The 20485-nt window shown below is 38.7% G+C and overlaps 1 protein-coding gene across 6 annotated transcripts in view; it reads left to right on the top strand.

Moving 5' to 3' along the window:
* Nucleotides 1-20485, top strand: part of LOC143852238 (uncharacterized) — a 33643-nt gene that overhangs the window by 12183 nt on the left and 975 nt on the right. For 4 of the 6 annotated variants that reach the window (XM_077361634.1, XM_077361633.1, XM_077361635.1 and 1 more), the window contains 14 exons: nt 313-432; nt 8915-9004; nt 10372-10487; nt 10606-10705; nt 13044-13115; nt 13203-13250; nt 13321-13398; nt 13492-13611; nt 13808-13913; nt 14465-14628; nt 15766-15900; nt 17535-17665; nt 18964-19026; nt 20374-20452. In XM_077361634.1, the coding sequence (XP_077217749.1) occupies nt 313-432; nt 8915-9004; nt 10372-10487; nt 10606-10705; nt 13044-13115; nt 13203-13250; nt 13321-13398; nt 13492-13611; nt 13808-13913; nt 14465-14628; nt 15766-15900; nt 17535-17665; nt 18964-19026; nt 20374-20452 (1422 nt within the window). The other 2 variants (XR_013236760.1, XM_077361637.1) reach the window with 2 other exon arrangements.

Here is a 20485-nt window from a genome sequence, read left to right as displayed (position 1 = left end):
TTTTTGTTGATTCCGATTTATATTTATATGGTTCATCTCTACCAGAGATGTCTGCCATATCTGGATAGTTCAATTAATCTCCTTGAGCAAGTTTGGGACCATTAAAATTTAGCTCAGTGACCATTTGCCAAAGGGAGGGGATCGATTCCATGCCCATTATCTTCTTGTTCCTATTGTTCTTTTTCCTTTTACAGTCTCATTAAATTTGTTGCTACACTATTGTTGAATGATTTCATAGTAAATAGAGGTCCATCTTTTATTCATTTTTTATGGACATTGTCTTGTTGTTACAAATCTGATTCTGGTATGCAGGCTCCTTTCTCATCGAGGCATTCACCTCGTAGCATCTTTTGTAGCAGGACGTTAAATCTTCGGTCAATCAGTGCTATTGGTTATGACATGGATTATACCTTGATCCAGTATAATTTAATGGTAATTATCAGTCCTCAGTGTATTATTGATCCTTCAAGTGAGAATTTATTCTTATGAAAAATTGGTTATGACTTATGACATGGATACTACATTGTTTCTATATAACATAATGTAATTATCAGTCCTCAATGTATTATTCATCCTTCAAATAATAAATTTTTATAAAAAATATCATCAAAATTCTCAAAAATATCATCTTGGTGCTTTATGCACTATTCTTATGGTGGATGTGTGTGGTTAGTTTATGGTGAGTTTCTTTTCCCATCTATGACCTTTTTTATTCTTACAAAATCATATTTCTTAACTTTGCATCAGATCTGATAGTTCATTAATTGGTTGGAGTCGTTGGACATTTGAACGTAAAGAGTTTTGGCTACTGGTCAAAATTACCATGAAACATGCAAATTCAAGAACATCTATCATACTCCTGTGTTGATAGGATTACAAGGGAGCTGTTGACATTTGTTCTAACTCAGTTCGATGCCCTGTTTCAAACTTTAAAAAAATCCCAAATAAAAATTTCAGCAGATTTTGTCTTATTCACTTTTCTGCTGAAAATTGAGCCTATGTGGCTGGCTGCTCTCACATGCGATGGCTAGCCGCAAAATGCCTTTCTGCAATGTTCCCTAGCAAATCCTTGTGTGTGTGTTATAGACTTACAGTTCTACAGCAGCAGTGCTGCAGTATACCTTTGAAAGGACTTTTCTCCTAGATGCTGAAATTAGAACCAAACAGGGGAGAAGAAGAAAACGGAGAAACGGAGGTCTTGGGGGGGGGGGGGGGTGGTTTGTTTGTTATTGTTGTTGAGGTGTTAAAGGAAACCGGCACTTCCGCTGGTTTCATCCCCAGTCCTCCATGAACGACATCTGGAGCTCACTTTTACATGCATCCAAGCCTATTTCCCATCACTCCCTTCTCTAAAATCATCTTCTTGATTTGATTATACAATCTCACCAGTGATGCCATCTGGAGTGGTGTGCATCTTTGATGATTTTCTCTTTCAAAGCTGAATTTCAGTGTCTGAACGGGGAAATATGTATGTGTTGTATGGTTCTTTGTTTCTAAAGATTCCTGTGCTTTTCCTTTTTCTCATTTTGGATTTTTGAAGGTAATAATAGCAAACTGACATGAATGAACACCATCTGGAGTGGCACACTCCTCGATGATTTTCAAATATTCTGTTTCTGTTTTTATAGTTGGAATTAACCCCCCCCCCCCCCTTTTTTTTTAAAGAAAACTGGCATCTTTCTCGAATTCTAGTCAGGGGGAGGTTTTAGAACTTTTATTTCTGAATATTTGGATAGGAAAAATAGAGGAATCGGTGAAAACAAAGAACTCTACTACTGGAGAAGAATGACATTTACAGCTTTGAGTGGATATACTCTGTGCCCATGGTTCTTACTATCAGGTAATAGAAGCTGGCATGAATGAACACCATCTGGAGGGGCACACACCCCTGATGATTTTCAGAGATTTGATTACTTTGTTCTTATAGTTGGAATTGATCCCCCTGGGTTCAGAAAGTTGGCATCTTTCTCAGATTATTGTCTGGGGGAGGTATTAGCACTTTTATTTCTCGATATATAGATAGGAAAAATACAGTGATCTTTGGAATCTAAAAGCTTCACTCCTGGAGAAGAATGGCATTTAGTGCTTTGAGTGGATATACTTTGTGGTTATGTGGTGGACTCTTTGAGTGGATATACTAAGGGTATAATGGTAATAATATAACTTATTAAAATAATATATATCCTATGGGGGACGGAATGCTTTAATGCATTCCAGACTCACACCTCTTCTCCTCTAACTCTCACACTCTCTTTCTCCCTTTCTCACTTCATCTCCTTCTCTCTATTTCCCTTTCGTCCATCATGTAGAACATCAACATGGTATCAAAGCTGAAGGTGTGAGAGATCAACATCAACAAAAAGGTTCATTATTCCCTTCTTTGTCTTTGTTTTTCATTTTTTTTTTTTGGGTTTTATATTTCAACCCTAATCATTTAGCCATACTAACCCTAACGCTCGTCAAACCCCATCCCTCTACCTCTCTTGGATTTTCGCCCCCCCCCCCCCCCCACAACCAACTTCTTTTTTTTTGTCTTATTCGAAAACCCTAATTTTTTTTTTGTATTTTGCCTTTTTTTTGGGTTTTCTCTTCCCATCTCCCTCGGTTGTCTTAACCTAACCCTAACCCTAGCTGCACCCTTCCCCTTCCCCACCCTTTATTTTCGCCCACTTCTCTCTTCCCCATCTGGTGTTGTTCTCAGTTCTCTCATTCCATACCCTACACAATCTGACTAAACCTCTAACCCTAGCTTCTCTATGTAATTGTTTGAGACCTCTACAATCGAGTTGGGTGATTCCTTTCTATCATCACCTCGCTTCTTTAAAAATCAGCACCTTCCATACCTTTTCTTTATGATTTAGACCATTTTTTTTCTTCGTATGAGTTCTTGGGTTCGTACTTATTACGATCAATGTGCTGGTGGTGTTGTGATTGGCCGTAGATGATTATTGGAGGGTACATGTATTGCCTGTGTGGTTGGTTGTTGTTGGTGTTGATGGCGCACTTGTGGTGATTGTCTTGTGAATGGTTTGCTACATATGTTCTGCCCGCTGTGTGGTTGCTTGTGTAGGGATTGTGATACTTATTGGTGGTGTTAGTGTGGCTGTTGTGGTAGGTTGTTGAGTGCGGTGTTGGAGGCTCTCTTTTTGTGTTGTGGTTGGATTATATTTGTTGGTTGTTCTGTTGTGTTGCTCTTGGTATGGAATCTGTGGACCCCTCCGCTCGGCAACTATCTGCTCCTAAGGTTGATGAGACTCGTCCTTCATCATATGATGCTCAATCTACTTACTCTCATGTTGAGCCTCCTCTTTCGATGACGTCCATTAAATTGGATGGAACAAATTATCCCTCGTGGAAGCTGACTATCTCTACTTATCTACTTGGCTGTAGGAAGATACATTTTCTTGAGCGGCCTCCTCCTGCTAATACTGATAAGTCATATGAACTGTGGCGTGAAGATGATGCCGTGGTTCGCTCATTTCTATGGAGTTGTATGGAACCCCATATAGCTACTTCCATGATGTATCTTCAGTCCTCGAAAGAAATCTAGGAGTAGGCATCTACGATGTATTCCGGGGTGGATAATCTGACCCGTATCTGTGATCGTTTTTCAAATTGGTTTGGTCTTCAGCGAGGAGACAAAATGGTAGCGTCCCATTACAGTGATTACCCTGCTCTCTGTCAGGAGCCTGACTTATTGTTGCCCTTTACTGTTGATCCTGAGGCTCTTAAAAAGCGTCAAGAAGAGATGAGAGTTGTTCGGTTTCTTGATTCTTTGGGACCTGACTATCTCCAGCTTCGTCAGCAGCTTGTTAGTTCTGGTTCGCTTCCCACCCTGGCAGATGTCTTCTCCCGTGTGTAGCGTATGCGAGAGGTTCAACATGGTGACCCTATGGTGGATGGGTCAGCTCATGTGACATATGTTGGGGTCGATCGTGGTTGTGGTGGTGGTCGTTTTGGGCGCGACCGCGATGGTGGTGGACGTGGTCGTGGCCGTGGCTGTGGCAGTAGTGGTGGTCGAGAGATAGGGGGAGGCCGGGATGGTGGTGGCCGTGGACGTGGGCCCCGTTTTTGCACTCATTGTCGTATGGATGGATATACTGTTGATTATTGCTATGATTTACACCCTGAGCTTCGTCCCTACAGAACTGTGAGTGCTTCTACTACTGTTTCTGATGGTATTTCTTCTTCTGATGCTCCATCTGTGACGCCTAATACTTTGGTTGTCCCTCGTGCGGAATATGAGGAATTTCTCCGTATCCGGGACAAAGGAAAGCAGCCCACTGCCACACTTGTGCATCAAGGTAGCCCCTCATGTTTTCTCTCTGGTAGTCCTTCTAGTCCATGGCTCATTGATTCAGGAGGATCACATCATATGACTGGTAATCCTTACATTCTCTCTTCTTTCCAGTCTGTTCCGTCTATGGGTCCTCGTACTGTTACCTTCGCTAATGGGACTACATCACCTGTTTCTGGCATGGGTGTAGTCTCCATCTCGACGGGTCTTCACTTGTCTTCCGTTCTATATGCCCCGTCTTTTCTTATTAATTTATTATCTGTTCGTCAATTAACACAGTCTCTTAACTGTTCTGTTTCCTTTTTTTCTTCTCATTGTGTTTTTCAGGACATGAAGACTGAGACGAGGATTGGCTTGGGCCGTGAGATTGATGGCCTTTACTACCTTGATCAGGCTAGTGCTGGTGTTGCTCTTCGTACTTCGGTGGATGCCTATCAGTGGCATTGTCGTTCGGGTCATCCACCTGTGGATATGCTTCGGAAGTCTTCATTTGTTTCAACTCCAATTCCATCTTTTCATTGCGAGTCCTGTGAGCTGGGAAAACACCATCGTGTGTCCTTCCCTTCTCGAGTTAGTAGTCGAGTGTCTCGTCCATTTGAGCTTATACATTCTGATGTTTGGGGTCCAGTTAGAACTACTTCGTTAAATGGACATAAATATTTTCTCATATTTGTTGATGATTATTCGAGGTCCACGTGGTTGTTTTTACTTAAAGATAGATCTCAAGTGTTTAATGCATTTCGTAATTTTTATTTTGAGGTAGAAAATCAATTTAAATGTACGATTAATTGTTTGCGTACTGACAATGCTAAGGAATATTTTTCAGTAGATAATGGCTTTCATGATTTTCTTTCCTCTCGTGGTATTATTCATCAGTCGTCCTGTGCACACACATCACAGCAGAATTGTGTCGCTGAAAGGAAAATTCGTTATTTGTTGGATATGATTCGTACGATTATGTTTCAGATGAAGGTTCCTAAGATTCACTAGGGAGATGCAGCCCTCACGGCATGCTTCCTAAGTAATTGTCTTCCTTCGTCAGTTTTATCTGGTCAAACGCCATTTTCTGTCTTGTATCCAAATGGAGATCCGTTTCCTTTAGTGCCACGTGTCTTTGGATGTATGTGTTTTGTTCATAAATTGTCTCTAGTACTTGACAAGTTAGACCCTTGGGCAGAAAAGTGCATTTTCTTGGATTACTCTCGAACCCAAAAAGGTTATAAATGTTATAGCCCTCACCTTCGAAAGACATATGTTTCTGTGGATGTTACATTCTTTGAGGACCAACCTTATTTGTCTGGCTCAGGTCCTCAGTTACATGTTGACATCTCTAGCCTTCCTGTTCCTTTAGTGATGGGTCATTCTCTGCCAGGTCCTGTGGGTGCTCCAGACGTTGCCACAAGTGCTCCTATGGACCTTAAGGATTCTGAACTGAAAACTTTTACTCGGGGACCTCGTCAGGTCGTTCTTTCGATGACTGAAGCGCCATCTCAGCCCACTGGTCCTCTTCCACAGTCGGATTGTCATCCTTCAGGTATTTGTTCTCCTACTCATGATTCACCTATTGCATCTCGGACTAGATCACGTACTGTGGCTCATCCTATTTCTAATTTTCTTACTTATGAGCATCTCTTACCATCTTTTCGGTCCTTTGTCTCTAGCATGTCTTCGATTTCTTTGCGTAAGTCAGTTACAGATGCTCTCAATCATCCTGGATGGAAGGCTGCTATGGATGCTGAGATGGCTGCACTTCACTCCAATAAAACGTGGCAGTTGGTTTCTCTTCCTTCTGGTGCCCAACCTGTTGGCTGTCGTTAGGTCTTTGCCATCAAGTACCTTCCAGATGGGTCTATTGAACGTCTCAAAGCCCGCCTTGTTGCTAAGGAGTACACTCAGACATTTGGCGTTGACTATCATGAGACTTTCTCACCGGTAGCCAAAATTCCGTCGATACGAGTATTAATCTCTTTAGCTGTTAATCGTGGTTGGCTTCTATATCAACTTGATGTTAAGAATGCCTTCCTTCATGGTGATCTTTCAGAGGAAGTTTATATGGAGCAACCTCCTGGGTATGTTGCTCAGGGGGAGATGTGCTCTTCAGTATGCCGCCTTCAGAAGACAATTTATGGTCTGAAGCAATCGCCAAGGGCTTGGTTTGGACGATTTAGTGCTGCTGTTTTGCGTTTTGGGTTGAAGCAGTGTGCTGTTGATCATTCAGTGTTCAGTCACAAATCTGATTCTGGATATATTCTCTTGATAGTGTATATTGATGACATTGTAATTACAGGAGATGACAAGTCTGGCATCCAAAATCTAAAGTCCTTTCTTCAAGGAGAGTTTTCCATTAAAGATTTGGGCTAGCTCAGATATTTCCTTGGTATTGAGGTACAAGGTCTCGTCATGGACTATTTTTGTCATAAAGAAAGTATGTGTTGGACATCTTAGAGGAGAGAGGCTCAATGGGGGTGGAACCTGCGACTACCCCTATGGATCCAAATGTTAAACTTCTTCCTGATCAAGGAGAGTTGCTGAATGATCCAGGTCGATATAGAAGGCTGGTTGGGAAACTAATCTATTTGACTGTCACCCGTCCAGATATATCATTTGCAGTTGGTATGGTTAGTCGTTTTATGAGTGCTCCACGTACTTCCTACTGGGTTGCTGTCATTCAGATTATAAAATATTTAAAGGGTACTCCAAGTAAAGGTCTATGCTTCAGAAAGTATGGACATGAAAAGGTAGAAGGTTTTAGTGATGCAGATTGGGCAGGATCTCCTGCTGACAGGAGATCAACTACGGGATATTGCACGTTTGTAGGAGGTAATTTGGTGTCTTGGAGAAGTAAAAAGCAAGATGTTGTGTCCAAGTCAAGTGCAGAGGCTGAGTATAGAGCCATGTCATATACAAGTGGGGAGCTAATATGGCTTCGATCCTTCTTAGCAGAGATTGGTTTTTCATTTACATCTCCAGCACGGTTGTATTGTGACAATAGAGCTGCAATTCATATTGCAACAAATCCAGCCTTCCATTAACGGACGAAACATATTGAAGTTGATTGTCACTTCATTCGTCATCGAATTCAGAGTGGCGAGATCTGCACAGTGTTTACTCGATCTGCTGATCAACTTGCAGATATGTTTACGAAGCCATTGGGTAGTGCAAAACTGAAAGATTCTTGTAACAAGCTTGGAATGCATGATATATACCTTCCAGCTTGAGGGGGAGTGTTAAATATACTAAGGGTATAATGGTCATAATATGACTATTATTAAAATAATATATATCGTATGGGGGAGGGAATGCTTTAATGCATTCCAGACTCACGCCTCTTCTCCTCTAACTCTCGCACTCTCTTTCTCCCTCTCTCACTTCATCTCCTTCTCTCTATTTCTCTCTCATCCATCACGTAGAACATCAACATATATATATATATATATATGAGGAAACTGTTGGTGCGCTTAAGCTCACCAAACTTATGGTGAGCTTAAGCGCCCAATCACATGGGAGCCCACTTTGTTAGGATGATCCAAAGCATTCATTTGAAAGTCCCTTACATAGATGGGGGGTGTACCAAAAATCAGCTCCATAGGATCATCCTAACCCCTCCACTTGTGGAGGACAAAATGGACATACACAAATCTGTCCCATTTTTGTCCTCCACAAATGGAGGGGTTAGGATGATCCTATGGAGCTGATTTTTGGTACACCCCCTATCTATGATAAGGCCTTCCAAATGAATGGTTTGGATCACCACAGAACATGTGGGACCCATGTGATTGGGGAGCTTAAGCGCACCATAAGTTTGGTGCGCTTAAGCTCACCAACAGTTTCCTCATATATATATATGAGAAAACGGTTCCTACACATATGTGTAGACAAGTTATCTACACACTAGCTTAAAATACAGTGGGGGCCACATTATTTGGGTGATCCAAACCATTCATTTTTAAGGCCCTCACATAGATAGGGTGTCCACAAAAAATCAGATCCATAGGATCATCCTAACCATTCGAACTGTGGAGGCAAAAAATGGACTAATTTGTGAAGGTTTAAAGACATCCATTTTACCTCCACAAATCGTAGGGTTGGGATGATCCTATGGATCTGATTTTTTGTAGACACCCTATCTATGTGAGGGCCTTTAAAATGGATGGCTTGGATCACCCAAACAATGTGGGCCTCCACTGTATTTTAAGCTAGTGTGTAGAGAACTCTCTACACATATGTGTAGGAACCGTTTTCTCATATATATGAGAAAACTCTCTCTCTCTCTCTCTCTATATATATATATATATATATATATATATATATATATAGAGAGAGAGAGAGAGAGAGAGAGAGAGAGAGAGAGAGAGAGAGAGAGAATTATATATACACAGTTACACACTTTATATGTTTGTATATTATGTATATTGTTTTAAGACATTTGAATTGAGTCCTTTGTTTATCACGTGTAAGATTATGAGTTTTAGAAGCTGAATGAAGTTGCCTTTTTGTTTCAATGCATTATCCGTGGATCAAGTTTACTATTCCTTATAATACAGCACGCCTTCAATGAAACGTACTCATCAACTGGACCATTATGAAATTTTTACAGTTGTACTCATTTTCTTGCAGGCTTGGGAAGGGAGGGCTTATGACTATATCATGGCCAACCTAAAAAGCATGGGTTTTCCTGTTGATGGACTTGAATTTGATCACAAATTGGTAATCTTTTTATCTGTGGGTGTGTTGACGAGGGCACGGCTAATAATATTTATACTAACTGTATCTTCCCTAAAGAATTGAACAATCACACAAACAATCCAATAGATTTTTCACGAAATCAATTCTATAATTAAACAATCGGTTCTTTCTAATATCCGTCTCCAATCTGCATTCAACAATGGGTAGATTTAACGGACATACATGAACACATACTTCACTAGAATCACTACCAATACTGACAACTAATTTGATCAAACATCATCAGAGCGGAGTCTAACGGACATACATGAACACATACTTCACTAGAATCACTACCAATGCTGAAAACTAATTTCATCAAACATGATCAGAGCGGAGTAAAATCTAAAATTACAGGGAGAACTATTGGTTAGCTTTCACAGAGGAGAGCGCTTGTAATTACTAGTTAGCTTTCACAGAGGTACATCAAATCTTCAGTCTCAAAAACCCTCGAATCTAAACTTAATCCTAATCATCAGTACTTGATCAATTTCAGCACTTACATCATCCTAATTAAAGCATAATTTCTATTTTATAGCTTCCAACATAAAATGGAAAATGTAATACATTTTTCTGCCCTTGAAAAAAGTTCTAAAACTATAAAAACATCTAAAGTTAAACCCTACTTGCTAAATTCAATTAAAGATTGCTTCCTGTACTAATCCCATCTAAAAAATAGCATTTTCTCAACTTTAGAAACTTCACAAATTGGGAAGATTCCAAGTCCTGACCTAAAGATGCTATTCATGTTTTCCTCCCAAGGCCAACTAAAACCTATTTGAACTTCACCCTAAAATTTAAATAAGTTAAAATCGTCACAAATCATAAAGACACAGCTTTGCTAAATCGTGACAAAAGGTGCCTTTTAGAGCCCACTCTTGGTTTTAACGTGATGTTTTAGTCTTCTTTGGGCCTACTTTGGATCTTAGTTGACCCTCATCTCCCAAATCACCTTTGTTGAGTAAAAGATCTTGTTCATTAAATTTTCTTGCATCAATTGATATAATCAATGTTAATAACTCTAACTTGGACATCAACTTGACCAAAGTTAAACAAAGTAAACTTGGGCTAGTCCACGATTGATGAGGTAAGCTTTTATTGAGTCCTGCTAGTCAAATGAGTTTAACTGACTCGCTAGGGCCAAAACTAAGTCATTCGGGTGAGTCAATGATTGCATCAGGGACTCTTTAAACAGTGGATGTCTGTATGTATGTGATTATGCAAAATCTTGATAAAAGATTTCAGTTGCGGAGTTTTGCAACTGAACTTTTTTTCCCTCTAACAGTAGTGCGCAGGTCATATTAGGCCTTGTTTATTTTTGAAGGACTATATAGGACTGTTTTGTGTAGGTTATCAGAGGCCTTATCATGGACAAAGATCGAGGCAACGTCGTTAAGGCCGACCGATTTGGTTATGTGAAGAGGGCTATGCATGGTACTAGAATGCTATCTACTCGAACTGTAAGGTAAGGTCCACATTTCATTCTTGATGTTTCAATTGTTTATAAACATTTGATAAAACTCAGGCGGTAAAGATGGATACAATATTTTCCCTAATGCTTGCTGAATTTCAATCTATGGAAGTGAGATGTACGGGAGGGAAGTGGTTGATTTGCGAAAGGAGAGTCGATGGCAGTTCCTTCATACAGCTTTCTCTGTTTCAGGATCCGTGACGTTTATGCAGGTAGTTCACTGTTTATAATCTAAACTTAACATCGAAATCCCATATTTGGAGTACTTTCTTATTTTTTCTCTCTTTATGTTATGCTTCTTTAGGGCTCGCTCTTATAACTCAATGGCTTGAAGGGCAATATTAGGTTAACAGATTATGGATAATTTTTTGATGATTACTAACAACACAAGTGGTTCTTTCGTGTCTCACAAATGAAAGTTGGACATTAATGCTCTCACTTAATCCAACCTATTTGGATGCTAAGTGCTTGCTGAGTGTTTTGGATGGATCAATTCCAAGTTCTAGCATGGGCGATCCTCATTCTTTTGCCACTTATAACACATCAAATTAGATCTTCCTAACTATGTTTTTTCCTTTTTGGACCAGAAACTTCAAGGAGCGGATTTCTTTACTAGTATTCACCGGTTGTGAAGCTCACAACTGGTTATTCATTTAAGAGGATCTCTCTCTCTAAACTACAGAAAGTGCATGAGAAAAGAAATGGCTAACAATGAAGTATCTTAGGAGATAAAACGTAAAAGTGAAACAAAATAGACCTTAGAGGAGCACCCAAAATAAACCCCTGCTATATATAATTCACCGAGAACATATTTACATCCATGCCATTTTGACCATCCATGATGGGCCCCATCCTCCTGTAACAAAACTTAAAATAAACCAAGAATTACACCAACACTAAAATGTTAATTCTACGTAACTACTCTAACCCATAACTCTCTCCCTCAAGCTTGTGCATAAATATCGTTCATGCCCATCTTGAAATTGAAACAAATGCTACCAAATTGACTGCAACCAGGCACTTTCTTTAAAATCTCTGCCAACTGATCTTTATACCTCACACAAGGAGCATATATCAGTTTCCAAGTGACCTTTTACGAACAGAATGACAATCTACTTCAGGGTGCTTGGTTCTCTCATAGAATATTGGGTTGTTAGTTGTGTAAGTATTTGTCTAATTATCACAAAACATCTTCATAGGCTTGTCAACCTCCAAAACATACTTTCAAAACTCCCTGTGTCATCGTTGACTCGCCCGGGTTGACTCCTTTCTACCTTGGCCGCATTCTTGCCCGAGTCCGCTTTTTGTCCTACAAAGTCAATCAAAACTCCTTTGACTCTCTAGAATACCCTACCACATCAACCAAGTACTCACAGCATTAACCAATTACTCAGCCGCGTCAACTGAGTACTTGGCCGCATCACGCTGAGTCGACTAGGATTTGCTTTGGTCGCTTTTTGACCCAATCCGCATTTTCAAACACTGCTCCAAACTCATTTCATCCACGAGTGTCTTTAGCCATCAACTCTCATATTAGTGTGAGGCATCGCAAAATACTTTGCCTTTGCACTAGGGTGTGCAAACATAGTCTGCTGCTTGCTGCGCAGTGTAGCTAGGTTCATAGAAGTACATTGACCTGCAGTTGGACGTTTCTCCAAAGTCCTACTCCTACCCAATCTCTGCCAAAATTACTTTCCACTCTAAATGGGTCCTTCGGTCTATTGCACCCTTTATGTATCTCAGAATGTGTCGAACTTCATTCCAATGATAAAAAATTGGAGCATGCATAAACTGACTCAATACACTTACATCAAAAGCACTACCAGGAGTATTCGTCAAGTAAATGAGCCTTCCAACAAGGTGATGATATCTACCATGTTCCTTAAACAAATCTACCTTATCCTTCAATGGTTTAACATTGGGATCCATAGGATTATCAATAGGCTTTGACCCTGAAATACTGTTTATGACGAAAGATCAATAGCACACTTCCAATGTGATAGGATGATACCAAACTTTGACCATGCGGCTTCAATGCGAAATAAGTATTGCAATTTTACTTAATCATTGGTCCATACATGTTGCAAACTCTTCTTCACTGCATCGACATTGACCATTTTCATCATCTCCATCATACTCGTAATGATATATCGTCCTTCACTTAGTTGCGAGCCGTCCTTATACATCATGATTTATGGGTGCCCGTGACCAAGACAGCTAAAGCTTCCTCCAAGCCATCAGCGATAGAGATACCTACATCTAAAGCTTACTCTAGCCGTTGTGCTTGTCATTACCACACATGTCCTGGTCAGTGTCCTCTGTCTTATTCACATGCTCTACGTTCCACCATTGATATAGGGGCCGCTAACCACAGTCACTTGTATGTTTACCAATTCAGTTGGAATTAGCGTATCTCAATTGTCTATTTTCTCGGCTATTTTGTTTTCCTTTTCTTTTGGCTGCTGCCCTCACATTTTGTTTTGTTGCTTCTCCTAAATATAATTATTGGACAGTTTCCTTTTAAATTTAGTGTTGTCTGGCCTCTTGCAGATGGTCGACAGATTGGATGAAGGAGTATTTCCTGCAGAACTGGGACCACTTGATTATAGTGGACTTTCCAAGGCATAATATAATGAAGTATTTTTTTCCACATTGTAACTGGTTCCAGGCTTCTAGTATGTAATTTTAGGCATTTGACATTTCTTTCAGACTATTGATAAGGCCATCATCAGAGCACATGTGGAAGGCCAACTTAAGGTAACTAAATATTTACATTCTGGTATTTGTCTTTCACATCCATTAAGAAACATTTGAATGGTTCATGTAGAGTGAGATAATGGCTGATCCAGAACGGTTTGTAGTGCCTGATCCAGAGCTTCCTTTGGTTCTTTTGGATCAAAAGGAGGTAATTGACTATTCTTACTTTCTTTAAGTTACAGATGTTTTATTCATCGATTTATTTTATTTTCTTTTTCACTTGGTTATGCTATGCTTCCAGGCGGGTAAAACGTTGCTGCTAATTACCAACTCAGACTACCATTATACAAATAAGATGATGCAACATGCCTTCAATAGGTTCCTTCCGAATGGTATGGGATGGCGAGACCTTTTTGACATGGTGAGAAAGTTATTTTGCTTCCTGACCCTAGTAAACCTTTATCAACTGCATTCCAAGACATCTAGTTAGTTTTTGTTCACAATTCATTATGAAGGAGGAGTATTGAATTAATAAATGGGGCCTGTTTACGGCTGATGTGGTAGTTGAAAAGGAATTTTCAATGGATTTATGTTGTTAATAGGTTTTCTTTCTGCAGGTTATAGTTTCTGCAAGGAAGCCAGACTTTTTCCTAATGTCGCACCCAATGTATGAGGTTGTAACAAGCGAAGGATTAATGCGCCCCTGCTTTAAGGCACATCCAGGTGATTTCTACATATTTACGATTCACTGTTTGTGTTCAACATGCCATGACATGCCTAAAGAGATCTACGCTATCGTAACTACTGCGAAATCTATTGGAACAACTGATAAACCAAGGCAACATTATTTTGGTCTACAAATTCATGAGTAGTGTCTCAGATCTCCTTAGCTGCGGATAAAAAGTAAGGTTCCATAGAGTGTGTGTAAAGCATAGTTTCAAAACTCCCCCGCATCATCGCTGACTCGCTCAAGTCGACTCCTTTTTTACCATGGCGCATTCTTGTCCAAGTCCACATTTTGCTCTACATTCACTATTCACTAGCATCTTCGACAATGAAATTTTTATCTGAATTTTCATTTCATAGTAATTTATAAAGCATGCTGCCTTTAAACTTCTGTTAATTCCTTTTCCATTCTTAAATTTCTGTTTCATGGATCAAGAAATGTGCCCGAGGAGGTCACATTGCATGTTTTACTGAATGTGCTTACCAATGATTTGATGATCAGTAACATGTTTCCACTTATTTGTTCATTCATTTTTATTTTTCTCTAGGGGGCTTGTACTCTGGTGGGAGCGCTCAGTTGGTTGAGGAATCATTAAACATTCACGGAGGTGAAATTTTATTTGTCGGCGACCATATTTACACAGATGTAAGCATTTCCAAAGTTCATTTGAGGTGGAGGACAGCCCTGATATGTCGGGAATTGGAAAAAGAGGTAAGTTGGTAATGGGTACTATAGATGGCTTCTATATATGGTAATTTTTCTTCCAACATGCCATACATTTGTTAAAATTGGTAGCATTAACAAGGAATTTCAGGTTAAGTCTCCAAAGTTAAAATATTTTTTCATGTCAACAAGCTAAAAGTTGGCGACTTTCTGGACTCTTTGACGATAGGGGCATTATCTTGGTAGTATTTGAGGTCTTCCATATATGCAGCCAGTGCAGATGGCACATTGGTTTAGCTGTTTTGTGTAAGAATTTTTGTTTGTTGATACGACACATTTATTAAATCCATATACCAAAATGATTATTTTGTTAGCTTTGGGTGTGGGTTCATGAAAAGTACATATTCTTAATGCATGTCACTCATTTCAGACTGCATGTACATTTTTTTTCATTGTTTCTCAGTGCCAGATATTTTTCCCTTCTCAAGTGTAAAGAGATTAACTCTGACATGCATGAAACACCAAAGCTTAGTAGTGTTATGAGTGGCTTTTCGAGTAGCATGCATTTTAAAATTTTGTTTAAATGGAACCCATTTTCCGCTTTTCTGTTTTTTGTTCCTCCCATATCTTCTGTTGAAATGGCTGGAATGCATTATTATTAAGACCACAGTATACACATACAATGCATGAAGTAGGAGTGAAGGACCCATATTTATGTGATGGTAAACTTATAATATAATTATGTGGAATATTTTGGAATGTCAGATTTTTCTGAACTATCCTTTTTGACACGACTCATACAAGTTTTGTTGTTGGATGTCACATAGCTTTGGAGGGTTATCATCAATTTTTTACCATGATATAATCAATAAGATGTCCTCAAAGGAACCTGTGTATATGATAAATTGAGCAAGATGACAGCTAGGAGGGATAAGCAAGACATATACAGCACAGCTCTTTTTAGGATCATTACAATGAAGCTACTCCATTCTGATCTGCCGAGATTAGACTTAGTAACTTTTTTCTCATTCTCAAACAAGTGGTTCTGTATACATTAGGTCTGTAAAATAGAATGCTTGGAAACTATTATTGAATTGTTAATGATCGAGTTTTGTTTTTTATTGCATCAATTTTAGAAACTCGTCAAAACTTTGCTTATTTTGCTGATGAATTTTGGAATTGTAGTTTAATGCTCTGATCCAGAGTCGTGGTCATAGAGAAGCACTGGTAGAACTAATGCATCAAAAAGAACTTGTAGGGGACCTTTTTAACCAACTGCGTCTTGCACTACAAAGACGTACTCAAGGGCGCCCTGCTCAGGTATCTTAATCTCATCAAAATTTGTATTTTGCTAATCCTGGTAATGTTCATTTCAGTATTTTTTTTATGGAGGCCTTGAATTCCTGATGTATTTATTTTTGTATTTTGATTTGTTTGGTGATAATTACTGTCTCCCTATTATTGAGCAACTTCAGAACCCCTTTTTCAGTTGTTGACAGAAGTGTAGACGTAGATAAGTCGAGTTAATTTGCAACATGATGGATAATGAATCAATGATCATAACCAGATAGCCATTCAAAAATTTAGGGGGGGGCGGGCAGTGCACGAGGCTCCCGCCATTGCGGGGTCTGGGGAAGGCTAGATGTACGCAGCCTTACCCATTCAAAAATAAAATAAAATTAATCATAATCTGATAAGTTGCAGTAACAGCATAAGTGATGGAGCCATGGCAACAATTACAGGGGTTGTTCTGAAGGATCTTTATTTTTCTCAAGCGGAGCTTGTGTTAAGGAGTGACCATTAGAAGGAGAGAACCTCGATTTTTGTGTAGAGGTCTTGTATTCTGGCAGTGATTTATCATGCTGGAGGACTAATGTGCACGACACATTTGGTTTGCAAGGATTGAAGATGGATGTGGATGTGCATGGGGCAGCGCGCTTTTGCCGAGGTTTCTGAGGCAAAGTCCGAAAGGTAAATTCAATTCTCGGTTTTGTGCTAAAGGGTATTTCGGTAATTTATTGATGTAGTGGCATTTATATATAAGCCACGTATTAGGGTCATGTGTTATGGGATTTTTGTGGGTTTTCTTGGCCGAGAGAAAAGGGGAGTTTGTGACCGTAAACTGAAATAGTGAAACTCTTTTCCCATGGAGGTCGGCATACTGCTGAACCACATAAATCTTGTGTTTTTGCTTTGTGTGATTTTGTTTCTTGCATCTCTTCTCGTTGCTTGCTACACATCTTCTACATCTGTTGCGAGGATGCATTTGTTTTGTAAGGATTGAAGATGCTAAATGTAGAGAATAAGTTATCATCCTGTTGTAGTCGTGTATTGAGAATCCCTAATATTTGCCTTGGAGTTTGGTAATGAAGTCTTTGTTAAGTAGAGTAGACCCAAAAAACGTTGAATTACTATGTTAAATGTTTTAATCATAAAATATTTATATATAATACATACATCTACTAGTATAGTAAATCACTAATACACTAAATGACTAAGTGACTGATAGATTTTTTAGTGTATATCACTAATACTAGTGTATCAGTGCCTTGGCCCACTGTTTAGTGAGTTTTGTAGTCACTGTTTAGTAGACGAAAGAAAATTTGAGAGTGAGCCAACCTAATATGTGATCCACATAGGTCTGTGAAGGGTGTTTTTGTCTATACCAGGGCATTTTGTATTAGCTGTGTACTTACAATCCCAATTTCAGTTACTAAGAGACTAAGACCATATGTTAAAAATTTATGCCCTTGGATGAACTGCCCTAGTTATCCACCAGTCTCCTGTTTCCGAAAGTGTGCTGTATTGGTGCGTGTCTATGACGTTCCAAGCAGAAGGGATGACTAAATTATTCATATGCTTAGCTCTTCCTCTTCAGTTCTATAGTGTTTTTGGATGATTTCTAGTTTTTTACATAGCACTATCAGCATGCATCTGTATAATGCTTCTTTCAGACTCTTGGTGCAACTAAAATGGGAGATCAAGAACTGACAGAGTGCATGCAAAAGCTACTTATTGTTATGCAAAGACTGGACCAGAAAATCGCACCCATGTTAGAAGCAGATGGGGAGCACTTTAATAGAAGGTAAACAAACTTTATGATGATGCAATCCACTTTACCATTGCGATTGTTGCATAACCATAGATTCCGCCATATGCCACATTTTCAGCTTGAAATGCCATGTTGTTGCACATAGGTTCATTTAATGTGTTGATATGGTTGACAACCTAGAAGTGGTTTAGAAGATTTTTGTTATTAAACCTTTTCTATTTTGGGCTGTTTCTATGGACGTTCTGATTCCTACGACTAATATTTTTGGTATGGAAGGTTTTACTTTGTTGATAAGCATGAATATTTGTGTTATTGAACCTTTTCTATTTTGGGCTGTTTCTGTGGAAGTTCTGATTCCTACGACTAATATTTTTGGTATGGAAAGTTTTACTTTATTGACAAACTTCTTGCTGATTTTATTCAGCTTCAATCAATATGAATTAATGTTTTAAAAAAATCGATGGTTTAAACATTGAGTCACCAAATCTTTGTCAACGTGCTCAAGTGAATGAAAAACCTGCCATGTCAATCGTTGGTCCACTCAGGGGTGTGTTCTTGAGTAAGAGATTTAGAAATTGATTATTTGCTTGTTACAACTTTTGTTAGCTTCTAAATTACTTGCTCAGCCATTTCTGTTGCAACTATTACGTATACCTTTTTTTATTTTCTCACCGTCCATTAAGTGGCCACAAATCGGAGGGTTAGAATCGTCCAAGGGGGTAAGTTTTTCTCCATGACCCTTACATGGCAAGGTCTAGGAAATAAATGATTCAGATAGTTGAGAGAGTGTTCCCCTCTTGTGCTTTTGCAGTTTTGCCTGCTAATATTTTTCCTTAAAAAAACATGTGCTTCCATTCCTTCATACGAGAACAAATATGTATGTATGCATGTATGTATGTATGTATGTATGTATGTATGTATATGTGCATCTCTATATTAATTGTATATAAATTTATTTGTATGTGTGTGTTAACGTGGTTGGACATTGACTATATCAAGAATAATAGTCCCTCAACAGTTTTAAGCTTAATTCTAACTATTTTTATCCTTCAAGAGTTTGACAAGTACATGCACTACAGGGACTTTGAGATTATTGTTTTAGCTTATCTCCTCTAATATCTCATATTTTGTTGTACAACAAATCTTTGTCACCTCCATTTACATTTTACGCTAACCTTCTAATTAATAAATGCCACTTTTTTTTTTTTTTGGGTAGGTAAGCTGGGATCGAACATGCGACCTCGTGGTTGAGATACAAAGCCTCAACCACTGAGCTACATGCCCAACCCCTAAATACCACTTCACTAACACTTACGATCATTTTTCATCAGGTGGGGATATCTCTCGCGTGCAGGTCTGTGGGATAAAAGCCACTTGACAAGACAGATTGAGAGGTATGTAGTTATGCTTTGACCTCTCACAGTAAACATACTACTCACCACTCACCAAAAAAAACAGAGAAATTTTCTGTGCATATAAACGATGTTTCAATGTGCTGATATCTCGGCCATCTCAGACCCTCGCCGATACCATGATTGGGGTTTGATATCTCTGTTGAGATATCATTTTTGTATTTTTCGTAATTTTTTTAATTCAAAAAAGGACCAATGCATCCATGTTATCAATATATCGGAGTGATTGGAATATGGTTGATGTTTGTAAATTTCATTAAAAAATTAGAGGAAAATCCCTATAAAATTGGAAAATCTGCTGTGTGTATGTGTATTTATAAGTATATAAGTATATAAATTCTTATAAATTTTGTGAAGACAAGAAAAATTAGAAATAAATGAGAAAAAAAATCTAAAATCATTATAAAAATACATGATGGGCTTGCCCATGGTGTATTTGTGAAATTCTATGGTTGGTCCAAACTTAGTTTGGCACATTTGTAGAAAAAAATAAGTGCCAGGCCCACTTTTAGTATGTCATCCTTGTGAAATGAAAGCAATGGTGGGTCCACCCTTGGAGCAGAGCATCACATATAATGGAGATTATTTTATACAGAGATTTGATATGATAGGTGGACATGCATTGTTGTGGAAATACACCTCTACAAAAAATTTAAAGTTGGGCTCACCTATTGGATGATCTGAACCATTCATTTGTGGTCCCCACCATACATAGGCCATGCCCCGACAATCTTATTCATTGGACTACGCTAACCCTTTGTGGATATTTCTATACTGTCATTTTTTTTGGACTTTGTAAGCCATTCATTTGACATCAAATATATTGGAGGGTTAGGATCATCTTTTTTGTGGCACGACCTTATGACAGAGGGGACCAACAAATGAGTGGTTTGGATCATCCAAATAGGTGGGCCCGACTGTACTTTCTTGTGGTGTGTATTTCGTCATATAAAATTTCTTATGTACATTAAATAGGATACAAAAGTCTTTTGTTTTTTCTTTATTTTTGTTTTTAAAAACTCTCGCCATTGTATTGCCTTGTGTCCACAATATATCAGTGAGATAAAGAGGCATATGTCGGCTATATTGGCGAAAAAAATGGAGATATATTGGCTAAGATAATTTTACCACCTTTATCAATATATTGGCTGTATAAAAATGGAGATATATTGGCTAAAGATAATTTTACCACCTTTATCGATATATCAATTTCGGAGATGGTGCGATACTGATGTATCTCGATGTCTTGGTTGAGGTCTTTCGATTTTTAAAGCTTTGGATAAAAGTCACTTGACCAGAGAAATTGAGCATGATTTCTTTTGATTGCAGGTATGCTGATATATACACCTCTAGGGTTTCGAATTTCCTACATTATACACCATTCATGTATTTCTGTGCGCAGGAACAGGTAAACAGATTAATCATGGCTTTCTTTATCAAT

The sequence above is a fragment of the Tasmannia lanceolata genome, unplaced genomic scaffold, assembly GCF_043159265.1.
Source record: "Tasmannia lanceolata isolate RefF3 unplaced genomic scaffold, GAP_Taslan_0.1 ptg000019l, whole genome shotgun sequence".
NCBI lineage: Eukaryota > Viridiplantae > Streptophyta > Magnoliopsida > Canellales > Winteraceae > Tasmannia > Tasmannia lanceolata.
Note: the sequence above shows the minus strand (reverse complement) of the source record. Positions and strands in the feature narration are given on the sequence as shown.